The sequence below is a fragment of the Mustela lutreola genome, chromosome 4 (assembly GCF_030435805.1).
Source record: "Mustela lutreola isolate mMusLut2 chromosome 4, mMusLut2.pri, whole genome shotgun sequence".
Taxonomy (NCBI): domain Eukaryota; kingdom Metazoa; phylum Chordata; class Mammalia; order Carnivora; family Mustelidae; genus Mustela; species Mustela lutreola.
In genome coordinates, this window is record NC_081293.1 from 40,398,582 (window position 1) to 40,414,204 (window position 15,623).

Here is a 15,623-nt window from a genome sequence, read left to right on the forward strand (position 1 = left end):
TGAATCTTGGAGACACAAGGGGGAAGTGAAGCAATAGGCGAACTTCCGAAGGTCAGAGACAGAGAAAGTCTCTGTGTGTCCCTGGGGCTGCCCCTGCCTTCCCTGAGAATGCTGATCCAGTTATAAAGAGTGGCGACACAGCTACATTTTTAACAGTTTTTTCCTTGGGAAACTGTCCCTCGTTGAATAAGAAGGAACTGTGAACTGAGTGTATGCATTTTTGAATTTGCAGCAAAAGTGTTGCCGCCTCTTTATTTTCTTTAAGGATTTTCTTTCTTTCTTTTTTTTAGATTTTGTTTATTTATTTGACAGAGATCATAAGTAGGCAGAGAGGCAGGCAGAGAGAGAGGGGAGGGGTAAGCAGGCTCCCTCCTGAGCAGAGAGCCTGATGTGGGGCTTGATCCCAGGACCCTGGGATCATGACCTGAGCCGAAGGCAGAAACTTTAACCCACTGAGCCACCTAGGTGCTCCTAAGGATCTTTCTTTGTGCGTATTTCATATCACCAACCTTTTCTGGTCTCCTCTGATTTTCCCTCTTACTGATCTGTGCAAGATGCTGCTTAAGGAAACTGAGGCAGGGCAGTGTCTGCTGTGTGGATTCCTGCAGCCCCTGGGTGCCAGTCAGTGAGATCTACATGCCAGGGACCAGGGTTGGCTGTCCCTCCTTTCAGTTTCCGTGAGCTTAAGAATTGCCTTCTGCTTAAGATCTTGGGTCTTTCTGCCTCCATTCTGTAATGAACTAAGAACTCAAAGGCCATAGGATTAATCATAGCAGACACACAGTACGTAACTCCTGGGCCCAAACTTTGCAGAGAAGTCAGGCTTAATGGCCCGGTGTACTGGTGCATTCCCACTGCTTTGGGGGCAGGGCTTCCAGACGAAGGGAGGTGACTGGCTAGGATGGGTCCCTCCCTGGCCTCTCTTCCCAGCCTTCCAGAATGTAACAGTGTCATCATCCCAGGACCAAGTTCCTTTCAGGCGGTCTTGACCCACTGATACCAATGCTCATGCTCATTCCATTCATTTGTTTGTTCAAAGTAACCGTGACTTACAGTGGGCCCAGAAGGATTCTGAGAAGTGAGGAAGACAGGTGCAGTCCAGCTGGGGGTGGTGGATAACAAGATGAAGGCGTGGGGCACAGTGATGCTTTCTAAGGCAACACAGTGTGCAGGGAGGGAGAGCATGAAATACCAGGTCACCGTTGGAGCACGGTGTCCCTCGCTCACATTCTCTCCAATTTCCAAGTTTGAGTCAGACATTTGGGGAGACACATCAGTCGTTACAGACGGTCTGTTCTTTAGAAAGTAACTTCCTTAAAAACGGTGTTCTTTTGTCCTGAGACATGCTATTTAAAGGGGCCTGTTTGGAGTTTTTTGTAAACAACACTCATGTGATAGGCTTACTCCTTAGGTTTTGCTGTTACTTTTCTTTTTCCTGGATGAAAGGGAGAGAGGCATTATTTGAATTTTGAGCTCCAGACCCTGCCCTGGACTGGACAAGCGACGGAGGCCCCGGGTCTGGCTCCTGGTGACTTGAATCCTGTCTCCCATGTCTCCTTGCACTCTGTGCTCACCTCTCTACTCAGAGCGTGCTAGGCCGGGCTTCTCTAAGCGGAATCCCGAGACCCCGAGCCTCGGGCTTTCTTGAATGTCGTGCTCCCCAATTGTGCACATTCCTAAGCCTGCCCCAAATTTCTCATCAGAAGCTTAGGGGTGATGCTTGGGAATGTTCATTCTAGCAAGAGTCCCAGTGAATTCCCCTACACACCAAAGTTTTAGAAATCTTGGTCTTTGGGCACTAAATAAAGGTAACATTCTCTATGATTAAAATCTGTGTATGTAATCCGAGAGAATGCTTAAGCCCAGCCTAAAGAACAGTGGGACTAGAAAGGCGAAGGTACGTCTCTTGAACTCAGGCTGGCCTGTGCGATGTCCCTGCAGCCTTCTCAGACCTCTGGCTGAGCCGGGGACCCTTCTACGCTCCTCTCCATCAATATCTGCATTCCAGAAGGCCTTCCCTATCAGAAATGTGCTGTGCACCTTCCTTTGGATGTAACCCATGGTTCCAATTTAAGCTGCTTTAATTGTAGGATCTTTTGTTAAAGGAACTGGGGACACAGAGAGAGCCGATGAGAAAGAGTTTTGGAAGAAAGGGAGCCTTTCCAAGGCCCCTAAAAATTGTCAGTGACCTGTTCTGTGGATGATGGGGTCAGCGCAGGTCCAGAGAAGGGTATCAGTATGATCTGTGGAAAGAAGACCAGGAGGGGAATGGGAGCCCCTCAGCCAGGAGGGCATTGTCTCAGGGGCTCGGGGACACAGTCTGCCACAGCCTGTGAAACTGTCCTCCCCAGGGGAGTTGGCAGGACATTCTGTCCAAGTTAGCAATCAAGGCTCTCAGTTTTCACACCTCTTTGAGTGATGGTTTCCCCACGGGTCTCATCGCAGGGGGCTTGACTAAGATTCTTTCTTTCCAACCTGCTTTTTCCAGACAGGAGGCTGATAGGATCAGTTTGGGTGCCTCTGGGCTGCGTTCTTCCAGACCGTTTGATCCGGTGGCCACTTCCAACCAGTTCTTCCCAGAGCGGCCAAGATAGGGTGAATCTCACGACTTGCTCCTTTTGAGATTCATCTGATTTCTGCCGTCTTGGCTAGAGGCCCCCAGACAGTCTGCAGCTCCGTCATCCCTGCCCACACCTCACGGGGAGGTCGCACAGGCTCTGTCCACTGGGCACCGGGGTCCCTAAAATTGTAAAGCAGTCAGTAGGTCAGTGGATGACCTATCTTTGAGTGCTCTTGTTTTCTCTACTGTGAACCCAAACCGATCGAAAAATGAGCCCAAATCAGACAGAGATAAAAATGCTCACTTTATCCTAAGAAAAGTGGTCTGCTGCTAAGGTCTAATTGGACTTCCTTTTGCTTTCCTGATCAGTTGCACTGCTCCTCGGGAGCCTCGCCCAGGCCCAGCAGGGTGGCCCGGGGCCCCCCACCTCATGGCTGGAGGTGGTCCTTGCAGGTAGGATGAAAGAGGAGCGTGCACCTGAGTGGCCACAGACAGAACTCCCCGGGAAGCAGGGTTGGCATCACTCCCAGCAGCCGGGATAATGAGACCTTCCCGAGGGGGCGCACACTGCCCATCCCCTCGTCAGCTGTTTGCTGAGAGCACAGTCTCAGAACGTGTACAAGACCGAGACTGCCTTCAGCAGGGGCTTGACCTCATTCCTCCACCCAGAGAGGGGCAGTGTGTCAGAAGCTCGCCTGAATTAGGGACTCCTCCCCAGCTCCCTTGCCTGGGGAAGTAGGAGGTTGAGTGGATGTAGGAGGGAAGAGAAGGCCAGGCAGGAATACTCAAGTAACACGCTCCATTCTGGGAAGGGACGGAAGTGCTATTCCTCCTCCGGACCTCAGAATCCCAGCACAGAGGATGAACACCCCATTCCCTTTCATGACCCTATAAGACAACCCATTGGTTAAAAGGCTGATTGAATGCATGTGAATTCTTATCTTGGAGGGATTGAGCTGGGAACTCCCCCAATCTTAGGTAACTATCAGGATGTGTGAGGACATTCAGCTCCCCTGAGCTGATTGATACTTAGAAAAAGCCAGCACTTTGGGTATGAAAGCATGCTTGTTGCCTTCTTCCCAGTTGTCTGGGAGTCCAGCTGGGATCACCAGGTGAGGCAAACGCAGTTGAAAGTGATAGATTTATTGAATCTTGTTTGAAAGTCTGAAGCCTTCTGATGGCTTAATTCATCCAAAGCCATTACAAGTGTTGGATGATCAAGAAGCGGTCATTTTATTTCTAAAAGTCTTTGATCAGAGTAAATAACCTGTGTTTAGAAAATTTGCCACTCTGCTTGGTGAAGCAGAATGTTTCCTTGAAGCATTTTATCCTCCTCTGTAGCTACCCTGCAGTGGCCTCTTCCACTCAGTGTCTCCAGGCTCGCTTCTGTAAATCTGTGCCTGCCCCGTGCAGCCATGCTGTGAAGGAGGTGCACTGCTCAAGTTGCAGACCTGCTTCTTGTCCACTGCAAAGCCCTTCACCCACCCATCCTGCACTCTGTTTCCTTACAGTGTCTGGGCTCAGACACAAAGTTTGACAATGTATCAAATTCACTTTGAGATAGCAGGGGATTAGCAGCTGAAACAAGATCATTATGGCAAAACCTTGGACAAATTTCTGAAGCTCAGAAGGAGTCTATGGAACAGATAAAGTTATGATCCGTGTTGCTAATCATATGCAAATAGATTTGCTGTATTTTCCCATAAAACAGTTGCGCTGCAGGGAAATGAGGAACATGCATTAATTCATTGCTTAGAGCCCTGTTAGCTTAGAATCCCAGTTTTTTGGCTTTTTCAGTGCAGGTCTCTGTAAATTGGTTAGGGAGACCTTGTTATCTTGTATCCTAAGTAAGGCAAAGCCATTGTTATTGACTGCAGCAAGGACCCATAATTTCTGTGGAAAAAAAAGAAAAAGAAAAAGAAAAATGAAGAAAAAGTTGTCCGAAGATGCCTGCCTTTGCTAGGACAGTAGCAGCCCTTTTGAGCTGTAGGCACTTAGTGACAAGGACAAGGAACCTTTTCTTGGGGACCATTTGGGCGACTGAAGATTCACACAGTGAAACAAAGGACTGACAACAAAGGATGGTGCTGGAATCAGGTGCAGGAATTTGAGCCAGGAAAAAAAAAAAAAAAAAACAGACAAAAATCCCTTTTCTAATGGAGCTAACACTGTTGCAGATAAAAATGGCTCACTCCATCTTGGGCCCTGTTCTAAGCACTTCACATATATTAACGTGTTTGACTCACATGTCCTTTAAGAGCAGGCATTTGTCATCCCTATTTGTGAAACTGAGGCACTGGGAAATCGAGCACCTTGCCCAAGGTTACACAACCAGTAAATGGCAACTTGTTTTGTTTTGTTTTTTGTTTGTTTTTTAACCCGAGGTTTATTAGTGCATCTCAAACTTTAAAGTTCATATGATTGATCCAGGGTATCTGGTTTAAAAGCAGATTCTGGTCCAGTAGGTCTGGCTTGAGGACCCTGGGATTCTGCACTTTTAACAAGACCCCAGGTGACACCGCCCTGCTTGGCTGTGGGCCACATTTGGAGGGGCAAGGCTCTGGAAGATCATGGGCATGCTGGATCTCCTGAAAACTCAGGTCCTTGGAGATCATCTCTCTTTCCTTTCGGCTTTCTTTGTGTCTCTTTAGGGTACTCCTAGCCTCTGCTCAATTTGTTGAAGTTATGAAAGCCCTTTCAAGCTAATTCAGAAGAAAAGCAGGGATAGATTTAAGGATATGGAGCTCATAAAATGCAAGGATAGCAGCCACATTACATCAGCCTTCTTGGGGCCTAGAGCTCCAGCAAGATCAAGCCCTCAGCCCCACGAGTCCTCTCACTTTGTGTCCCCTTGCAGGTTCTGCCCCCGCTCTGTTCCACTTGCCTGTGTTTCCAACATGGCTGCCGCCCCGAAGTCCACAGGCTCCTTCAACCCAGGGCCCACAACAACCATTATATACGATGTTTCTTAGTTTAACTTCTTGAAGGAAGAATTGATTGATTGCACTGGCAGTCAGCTGTGGGTGGGGAAATTAAGCAGGATGATGATGGGCAAATTATGTGACTTGTTGAATATTATATACAAGACCAAGAAATCATTCCTGGAGGGCCAGAATGCTTACTTCGTGGACTCAGAAAGAAATGGATTATCCATTTATTTACTAGGCACTAACTAGCTGCCAGGCAGTCTACCAAGTGATGGGGATATAGAGATAGAAGATACATTTTAAGGAATTTAGGTTCTAATGGGAGAGTTCTTCAGTAGTGGCAGACTAGCTTATAGCAGATCAAAGTCTGCCTTCTGAGAGCAATTAGAAAGTAGGAAAAAAGAAATGTAGATTTCTGTAGCAATTACACCCTTATTTATCATAAATACATTTGCGGTACAAGCCTTTCTCAAGAAACAAGAAAGGTCTCAGGTACACAACCTAACCCTACACCTAAAGGAGCTGGAGAAAGAACAAGAAAGAAACCCTAAGCCCAGCAGGAGAAGAGAAATCATAAAGATCAGAGCAGAAATCAATGAAATAGAAACCAAAAAAACAATAGAACAAATCAACGAAACTAGGAGCTGGTTCTTTGAAAGAATTAATAAAATTGATAAACCCTTGGCCCGACTTACCAAAAAGAAAAGAGAAAGGACCCAAATAAATAAAATCATGAATGAAAGAGGAGAGATCACAACTAACACCAAAGAAATACAAACTATTATAAGAACATACTATGAGCAACTCTACGGCAATAAATTTGACAATCTGGAAGAAATGGATGCATTCCTAGAAACATATAAACTACCACAACTGAACCATGAAGAAATAGAAAGCCTGAACAGACCCATAACCAGTAAGGAGATTGAAACAGTCATTAAAAATCTCCAAACAAACAAAAGCCCAGGGCCAGACGGCTTCCCGGGGGAATTCTACCAAACATTTAAAGAAGAACTAATTCCTATTCTCCTGAAACTGTTCCAAAAAATAGAAATGGAAGGAAAACTTCCAAACTCATTTTATGAGGCCAGCATCACCTTGATCCCAAAACCAGACAAGGATCCCACCAAAAAAGAGAGCTATAGACCAATATCCTTGATGAACACAGATGCGAAAATACTCAACAAAATACTAGCCAATAGGATTCAACAGTACATTAAAAAGATTATTCACCACGACCAAGTGGGATTTATTCCAGGGCTGCAAGGTTGGTTCAACATCCGCAAATCAGTCAATGTGATACAACACATCAATAAAAGTAAGAACAAGAACCATATGATACTCTCAATAGATGCTGAAAAAGCATTTGACAAAGTACAACATCCCTTCCTGATCAAAACTCTTCAAAGTGTAGGGATAGAGGGCACATACCTCAATATCATCAAAGCCATCTATGAAAAACCCACCGCAAATATCATTCTCAATGGAGAAAAACTGAAAGCTTTTCCGCTAAGGTCAGGAACACGGCAGGGATGTCCATTATCACCACTGCTATTCAACATCGTACTAGAGGTCCTAGCCTCAGCAATCAGACAACAAAAGGAAATTAAAGGCATCCAAATCGGCAAAGAAGAAGTCAAATTATCACTCTTCGCAGATGATATGATACTATATGTGGAAAATCATAAATACATTTGTATTGCACAATTATATGCATTTCAGCTACCCTTATTTGTCTCTGAAGGACTATCTAAATAGAGCATAGGGAAGAGTAGTTAGTGACCCCAAATGTTGGAGACACCTAACTCTTTGAGAAATTCTGTCATACTTAAGCAGTTAAGAGAAGCTATACAGAGAGTGTCAGTCAGGATGCTTGAGAGGCAAGCATAACTTTTGGCAATTTTAACAATTGGAAGGGCCCTGGTTGATACTCTAGGCTTCTCACTGAGGATCCCTTAAGTAAGGGCAAGCCAAAGATAGTCTAGACTATATAAAACTGAAACCCAGACTCCAGGCAGTTAAAATCCTGATTGGATTAGATGTTCTCTCCACTTTTACCAATTACCAGGAAAATTTAAAAAGTGTTTAAGATTTTATTTTTAAGTAAAAAATGTCTAAGATCTTATTTTTAAGTAAGCTTTACACCCAATGTGGAACTTGAACTCACAACCCTGAGATCAAGAGTTGCACACTCTATCCACTGAGCCTGCCAGAGACCCCGGAAGATAAAATCTTGCTTAGTTTTCTAAAGTTTTCTATATAAAATATCTGGCATTTAACTAAAAGAAAGTGCTAAGATACAGCAAGGGACATGATCAAAAGCAAAGATAGATAACGGAAATACGTCTACGGGTGATGCAGATATGAAAGTTATCAGGCACATGCATTAAAGTAATGTGATTAATATGGTTGCAAAATTAGGTGACAAGCTGGAGAAATTTGTCGGGAGCTGGGATTTATAAACATGAATAAATTAATTAAATATAAAAATGAGTTAATAGACGATTTTATCACATGGGAAGACTGGCGATCTGCAAGATGGGTCAATAAGAAATACCCAGTATAAGGCCTAGAGAAGTAAAAAGGTGAAAATTCAGATTGAAATTCATGACAATATAATACAAAAGTTTTTTGGAGGGACAGTAAATAGAGTTTCAGACGATCTCTGCCATAGGCCTTACCTCTCTGATTCAATCTCCATTCCAACCTCCTTTGTCTTTCTATTCAGGTGCTAGATTTTCTTCTCTAGAACTCTCCAGTGAGGTAGCCACAGGCCTTTTTATTTTAATTAAAATAAAATTAAAAATTCAATTCCTCAGGCCCATGTGGACCAGCCACACTTCACATTCTCAATTAGCCATGGGCGGCCATTTCCTTCATCCTGGAAAGTTCTATCGGACAGTGATCTCATTCCTTCACATTTTGCTTTTTTTGGTCAGCTTAATTTTTTTACCCATGATTAAATTACCCTTATGCATGGAACCCTTCAGTGCTTCCAGCCTCTTTTGTGGAATATTCAAAGTTTTACACTGTATAGCTCAGTTCTGTTTCCTGACTGTTGGGAGCAGGCTCAGTAAGTTCAGTGACCAACTATAACTAAAAGTGAACAAAATAATCTCAATCAGATGCCGCCTGCTGTGCATGACTGTCTGGTACAGAGTGATGCTCAGAACCCAGACCCTGGGCCATCAGATGACTTCAGGCTCCTCTGTCTAGGAGGAGTCAAGTGCATCATACTTAGAAAGATGTCCACTAATATGGTCAAATAAACGTTTTGGTTCTTAGAATTCCAACTGGGGAACTCTGTAGTTGACAAGTATGTGGGGCAAGTGGGACTTCTACTGTGTTCAGTCCCAGCTTTGTCATTTATTGGCTTTTAAACAAAGACAACCTACTTTCCCCCCGCTGGAGCCTCCAGTGTGGTGTGTCAGGCGTTGTACCTCTCCCTCATGTGTGAGTTGTGATAATTAAATGTGGTTCTGCAAATGGGAAAATGGCTTTGTAAATGTCAGGGCCGCTCACACCATATGGTATTATTTTGGATCACAGTGTGGGCCGGGTCCGTAAACTACTGCACTTCACGCTGTGCCGTTTCTCTTTTTGTCTTACAGTGATTTCCCTCAAAGCTTCTGAAGATTCATCCTTTGAGAAAAAGAAAGAGACCTGGGCATTTTTTGAAGGTAGACCTTGCATGTTTCTTTATTATAAGATGCCCCTCTCTTTTAGAGAATAAGAAAGGAATAAAATGGGAAGAAAGCATCACCAAACTCAAGGAGGGGTCACCACTTGGGGTACATACACCAAATTGAACACAACCAATATTGGAAGCGAAGGACTTTTTATTTCTTGTTACAAGTTAGGGGACAGGGAGATAGTTCTCAAAGCCCCATCTCCCCACGGGGTTAGTACAAGAACCTTTTATTCAGTGTGTTAGGGCCTGGGGCAAGGAGCTGCCATTGGTACGGTTGGATGAGTCGTGCATGTCTAGCACGTCAGCACGCTACTATGTGCCTCGTACGTTCTAAAAAATGGCAGAACATTCTGCCCATAGGATGTGATGTTAGCATAATGAGCTAAAGGTAACTTGAGGTCCTCAGCCTCAGCCTGGCTCACCTGGCTCCCATGCGGGCTGTTAGTGGAGACACCCCGAGCAGGTGAGTCTCTGGTGAAATACCTCATTGGGCGTCTCCTAGGCTGGAACTGTTGGTTCTGTGAAACAAAACACATTTCTTCCCTGCTTTTGTCCCTTCTCTTCCCACCTTCTGCTGAGAGCTTCCATCCCTCTTATTTGAGTAGCTTCCTATTGCATTTAACCAACAAAAAGGATCCTGACTTCTTAGTTGTGCTATGACATCAAGTTGTTTTCTTTATTTTTTAAATTAATTTATTTGAGAGAGAGAGAGAGAGAACATGAGCAGAGGGAGAGGGAGAAGCAGACTCCCCACCGAGCAGGGAGCCTGATGCAGCACTTGAACTCAGGACTCCAGGATCATGATAACCGAGTGAGCCACTCAGGTGTCCCTTAAGTTGTTTTCTTATCTTAAATTTACTCAAGAGAAGGGTAGGAGGGGACCCCTGGGTGGCTCAGTCGGTTAAGTGTCGACTCTTGACTCTTTATTTCTGCTCAGGGTCGTGAGATCGAGCCCCACATTAAATTCAGCTCAGAGTCTGCTTGTCCCTCTCCCTTTCCCTCTGCCCCTCACCCACTCATGCGCTCTCTCTAAAAAAAGTAAGTAGAATCTTTTGAAAAAACCCCAAAACTATATATATATATATATATATATAGAGAGAGAGAGAGAGAGAGAGAGAGAACGAGGGTAAGGTGGGAATCCTGTTGGTATCAGCCCATGGGTTTTGAAAGAGTAGAGAGAAAGCCCCAAGCTCCAGAATTCTTACTCCTAAGTGATTTTAGGGAGGGATCTTCAAGTACTGTACAAATGAAATGTACCCCTACCGTGGCAAATTTTATCTCCAGTTTCTTACAGAGTTTGGGATTCTAGAAATAGGTTGAGAACCTTCAGCAAGTGGTTTTCAACCTATGTTAGAGTCCCCTGGGGAGCTTTAAAAACACTGATGCCTGGACCGCGTCTCTGGACATTCTGATTGAACTGGAACTGGTTCAAAGCTCTCCAGGTGCTCCCAGCAGGAGCCCTGGCTGGTCCCAGGCCAGCAGCAGCAGCATTACCTGGGAGCCTGATACAAAGGCACAGTGTCGGGTCCTCCCTTCATGCGCAAGATCAGAAACACTAGGGGTGGTGCCCAGGAGTCTCGGTTTTCACAAGACCTCCGGGGGGGATTCTGCTGCACTGGGGTTCGAGGGGGTTGGGCCCCTCCAGGGTACATTTGCCAGTTATGGATATATTTTTAGTTGCCACAAGTAGGCTTTCGATGCACTTGGCTTCTACGGGGTAGAGGCCAGAGGTGCTGCTAAACGTCCTAGGAATGCCCACGTAGGTCAGCTCCCCACAACAAGGAAGTCTCTGGCCCCAAATGTCAAGAGTGCCGAGGCTGAGAAACCTTGCCTTACTGAGAGTGAGGAGAGTTCACAGGAATTATGATCACAAAGTGAGGGGGAGGATTATGACCAGAAGCAATGAAGGAATGTCCTTTGTGAGTTCTGGGCAGAGCCTTTGGTCAGTGAAAAACTGATGAATGTCAAAAGGTGATCAGGAACTCCCGAAGGATTACATTTAGGGAAGGCATGGCATTTATAGGTGATGAATCCCCTAGCTGAACAGATCTCGGGAGACGTGTGTGCCTTGGGGGTTCCCCTCACCTTTCGTTAGCTCAGAGATGTGCTGCAAGGAGATCGCGCCCCATGGGAGGGGGCACTGGGATCCAGACCCACCTCTTCCTCTTCCGATAGCCAGTTAAAAGCAGTGGATGGAGGCACTTTCTCTTTTAGAAAAATGTAATCACAGTTGTGAACATTATTTGCAACCAGGGAGTATCACCCAGATAAGAGACTGGGATTCATTGTTTTGCCATAAAACTTTTTCTTTGTGAGACTGCTCTTTCATTCAGTGGCGATTCCTTGTATTCCCTGCCTTTTCTTTTCTTTTTCTTTTTCTTTTTCTTTTTTTTAAGATTACTTATTTATTTGACAGACAGAGATCACAAGCAGGCAGAGAGAGAGGGGAGGGGTAAGCAAGGCTCCCTGTGGAGCAGAGAGCCCCATGTGGGGCTCGATCCCAGGACCCCGAGACCATGATCTGAGCCAAAGGCAGAGGCTTTAACCCACTGAGCCACCCAGGTGTCCCCCCACCCACCCCAGCTTTTCATTCAGGGAATGCCTATTTGTTAGCAAGGAGATGAAAGGATCTTTACTTCATGGAGTGAAGCAGTAGAAAAAAAAACAATTGATTTACTCCATATTTCGGGGAGATGCTCCATGACCGAGGCCCAATGGTGAGGGAGACGTATGGAGACATCCAGGGCATCCCTAAGGTAGGTCGTTGGCAGCTGTGACATCGGGAACCTTGTTTATCATCAGATGCATAAGGATCTCCTGGGGGGTTGTTAGTGACCCGGATTCTGGGCTCCCCACCGAGAATCTGATTATTGCAGTTAGGAAGGGAGCAAAACATTTGTACTGGGGCCCAGGGTGTTTCCCCAGTGCAAATGGTCTGAGGACTGTATTTAGAAATAACCAGTAGTACGGGGGTGGGGGGGAGGCTAGCTTAGTCAGTTAAGCTTTTGGCTCAGGTCATGTTTTCGGGGTCCTGGAATAGAGCCCCGTATTGGGCTCAGCAGGGAGTCTGCTTCTCCCTCTGCCTCTGCCCCTGCTCACACACACACACACACACACACACACACACATACACACACACTCTCTCTCTTTCTCTCCCTCAAACAAATGAATAAAATCTAAAAAAAAAAAAATCTGTGGTACAAAAAACAAGACTCCTTATATCTGGGAAGATTGCAGCACGTGGTCCCAACCTGCCTTGCAGCATCCTCAACATGTCTAAAACGAGCGTGTAATTGATGGTACTTGGTAATTCACATGTAGCTCTTGACTCTTAGGGTCACTCTTAACCTAGCTCTCTACACAAAATCCGTAGCCCAGGGTGGGCTTCCTTTTCCACACAGAGAATTAGGTCCCTTCAGAAAAGAGCTAGAGTCCTTGCACTGTCTAATGCCGCAGAGCAGCTGTTTCTAGAACCTTCTTTCCCTGTGATTCCAGCAGCAGTGGCCTTGTGTTTTGCTTTCTTAACCCAGCCATGGTGTCAGTGAGGCCAGGGGTACAGATGAAACTCCCTGGTGCCTGATGCCGGGCCTTTGCCCTTTTGTTCCTGGATGGGAGAGCTGATGAGGGATGGCCGTCTCCTGGGGCTCCGCTCAATGGGCCACATGCCCGCAGGACAAAACCCAGCATTGTCAGACCGCTTGGTGAAATGCGGCAGTGAGTTAAAATCCCTCAGGCCTGTTGCTCAGGTTGCCTGCACAGATCCGAGATCCTGGCGTTTGCATTTTCCCTGGAAGAGTAGGGACGGACATGGACTTTCTGGAGTCAGCGGTCTGGGAGAGTGGCGTCCTTCACTGCGCGGAGACATGCTGGGGCCGCCGGGTTTCAGAGAGGCCGAATATCCCAGCTGGCCTCCGCGTTGCCCAGCAACAGGTGCTGCCTGCCTGTGGCCGGGGCCTCTCTGCTGGGCCTGCCCTGCGGTGGCTTGGTGTTCTGGGAAGGGGGCTCTGGCACTAGCTCTGGCACCCCACCCTCTGCCTCCCTGCCGCGTGAGTGTCCCTCCAGCCTGCCAGCCCCACCATCTGCTTCGGGGAGGCCTGGGCTGGGGCAGGAGGGACATTTTCTGCATGGCAGCTTGCAACAGAGCTTAAAAATGACATTGGTGCCTTTGAAAGTCTAGTGGCAGAAGACAAAGCTGCACATGAGTTTGAGGGACGTAAAAGATTTTTAGAATGGTTTTGAGGGCGCAAGAAAATGTGGTGTTTGAAAAGCTAACCCCAGGTTCGGTTCAGTGCAGATGTTTTGTTCAATTTGGATCTGAAGGCTGTGGATTCAGCCTCCAGACAAGGATTGTTTGGCCCGGTCTGGTCTGGGTTTTGAAACCTTTGAGCCCACATTTATAATTAGAGAGGTGTGTAGAAGGAAGTTAAGGGAAAGTGGGAGATAAGGCAGCACAGGCTGAGCTTCCGGGCCGAGAACAGCTGTCCTGAGCAGAGTGGCCGCCACCTGTGCGGAACTCAGCCCAGCTTTGCTGTCGCTCGCTCGGTGGCAAGGCGGTGCTCCATCTACGTGTTTGTGACCCTGGCTGAAATGGCTCAGCGTTTTATCTGTTTGCAGAGACAACTGGGGGTGGTGGTTTCAGTGTTTTGAGTAGATAAAACAGGGCATTGTCTTTATGCAGCAAAAGAAACTCTTGGAAGAGAGGGAAAAACTCAGAACTCTGGGGTCTTGGGTGCTACCCCATCCAGAGAAACTCAGATGTTCTGTTTGAGCTTTTCTCCTCCTGCAAGGGGACACTTGCTCAGGTTCCTGGAGCTTCAGGAATGCAACAGAGAGAAGGTGTGATTGCTCCTGAGGCTATGGGGACACACACACAGGAGGCCGGTGCCTGCGGGCCAGTGTCCCCAGCCCCTGGGTCTGAGTGTTTGGCGGTGTAGCTGAGCCTTCCGGACTGGCCAGATGTTTTATGTCTGCAGCCAGGGCTGCCTGGGGAGAGCCTCCTCCGTGCCACGTGGTAGAGGCTGTGATCTGAAACCAGAACTCGGGCCTCTCAGAGCCCCTCGCCTCCTGCCGGGGCAGAGCGGGCCACAGATGTCTACAGCGTGCTTCTGGGGACGCTTGTGGGAGATTCTCACCACGACCTTGTCCCTGCTTGATTGCTACAGTTTCCAAACAAAAGAAGGGGCTCCAGTGAAGGGGGAGCTCGTGGTGGACGCTGCCCTGCTCCAGTGATCCAGAAACTTCATTCAGTGGGACGGTTTGTCTCTCCAATGAAGGATGAGACTGAAGCCTGATCGCCCTTGCCCTTTTGGTCCTGAGGCCCTCATCTTTGGAGTCTGTCGAGGTGGATGCTGTGTCCTTTTGCCCCACGTCTGTGTGCCTGGCAATGGGGCTGAATTGTTTGTCATCCTCTCATGCCAGAAATGACTACACAGTCCTGGTCCCTGAGCAGTTTGCTTAACCCCTGTAAATCCGGGACTGGCCGTGTGCTCTCCGTGTTCTGGCCCACCCTGCATCCTGTCGTGAATCCTGGTCTGTGACCCCTGCTCTAGCTCTCAGAATTTCATTGTTTGTACGGAGACCTGAGCCCCTAACTCTGACCACTCAGAGCTCTCACCGAGTGAATCTGCAGAGCCCACGTGTCTGAGACAAGATGTCTATACAGAAAGGCAGTTTTGATTTTTGTTGTAGGAGAGGGTTTCTGCTATCTCTGTCTCAAACTCCTCACATGCCACTGAACTCCTCGACCCTTGTCATCAGGCACAGCCCGCACCATCCCACTGAACTGGCTTTCCCCCAGGACTTTTCCAGTAACTTCCAAGGAGGAAAACCTAGTGGATGTTTTCCAGCAGCACCTGCTGCTATTAAAGAATCTTTAACATCTACTCTCTTGGCTTCCAGAACTCTCAACTTCAGTTTTCCTCTGCTTCTGTGACTGGCTCCCAGCTCCCTCTGTAGCAAACTCTTCCTACCCAACTTCCTGCTCCCTTAAATGTTAGGGCAGGTGTTCCCTTCCCTTGAAGCCTTATCCTACTGTGCTTTCTACTTCTTTTGCTTTTAGTTCAGGCTCCTAAGTTCCATGAAGAGAAACCTTCTCAGACTAGCTTAGGCAAAAATGTTGAGTGAACCTAAGACCACGGGAGGACCTTGTGGACTCTGGCTCAGAGACTACACTGAGCCTCCTGGGCTGTAGGCCAGGGAAGAGAGAGTCAAAAGGAGGCTGAGATGTTTGATTCCATCCCATCCTCCCGCTTCCTCTCTCACTGACCATGGCCGTACCTGCATCTCCAGCTCTCTGTGGAAGGCAGCGTTCCCCCCTGCCACTCCCAGCATGCTTGCTTTTTCCATTTGGACACTTAACTACCTGCTTCTCCAGGTCCCAAGGGCTTTACAAAGGTGCATTCCTTTTGACTCAGCAATTCCACTTCTAGGAACTTCATCTTAAAAA

At 47.0% G+C, this 15,623-nt stretch overlaps 1 protein-coding gene across 4 annotated transcripts in view; it reads left to right on the forward strand.

The window, feature by feature from the left end:
• Positions 1-15,623, forward strand: part of VSTM4 (V-set and transmembrane domain containing 4) — a 99,927-nt gene that overhangs the window by 20,661 nt on the left and 63,643 nt on the right. For 3 of the 4 annotated variants that reach the window (XM_059169635.1, XM_059169638.1, XM_059169637.1), the window contains exon 3: positions 9,099-9,167. The exons of the other annotated variant lie outside the window; for it this stretch is intronic. In XM_059169635.1, coding sequence (XP_059025618.1) covers positions 9,099-9,167 — 69 coding nt within the window. The remainder of the gene's footprint in view (positions 1-9,098; positions 9,168-15,623) is intronic. 4 annotated transcript variants of the gene reach the window in all.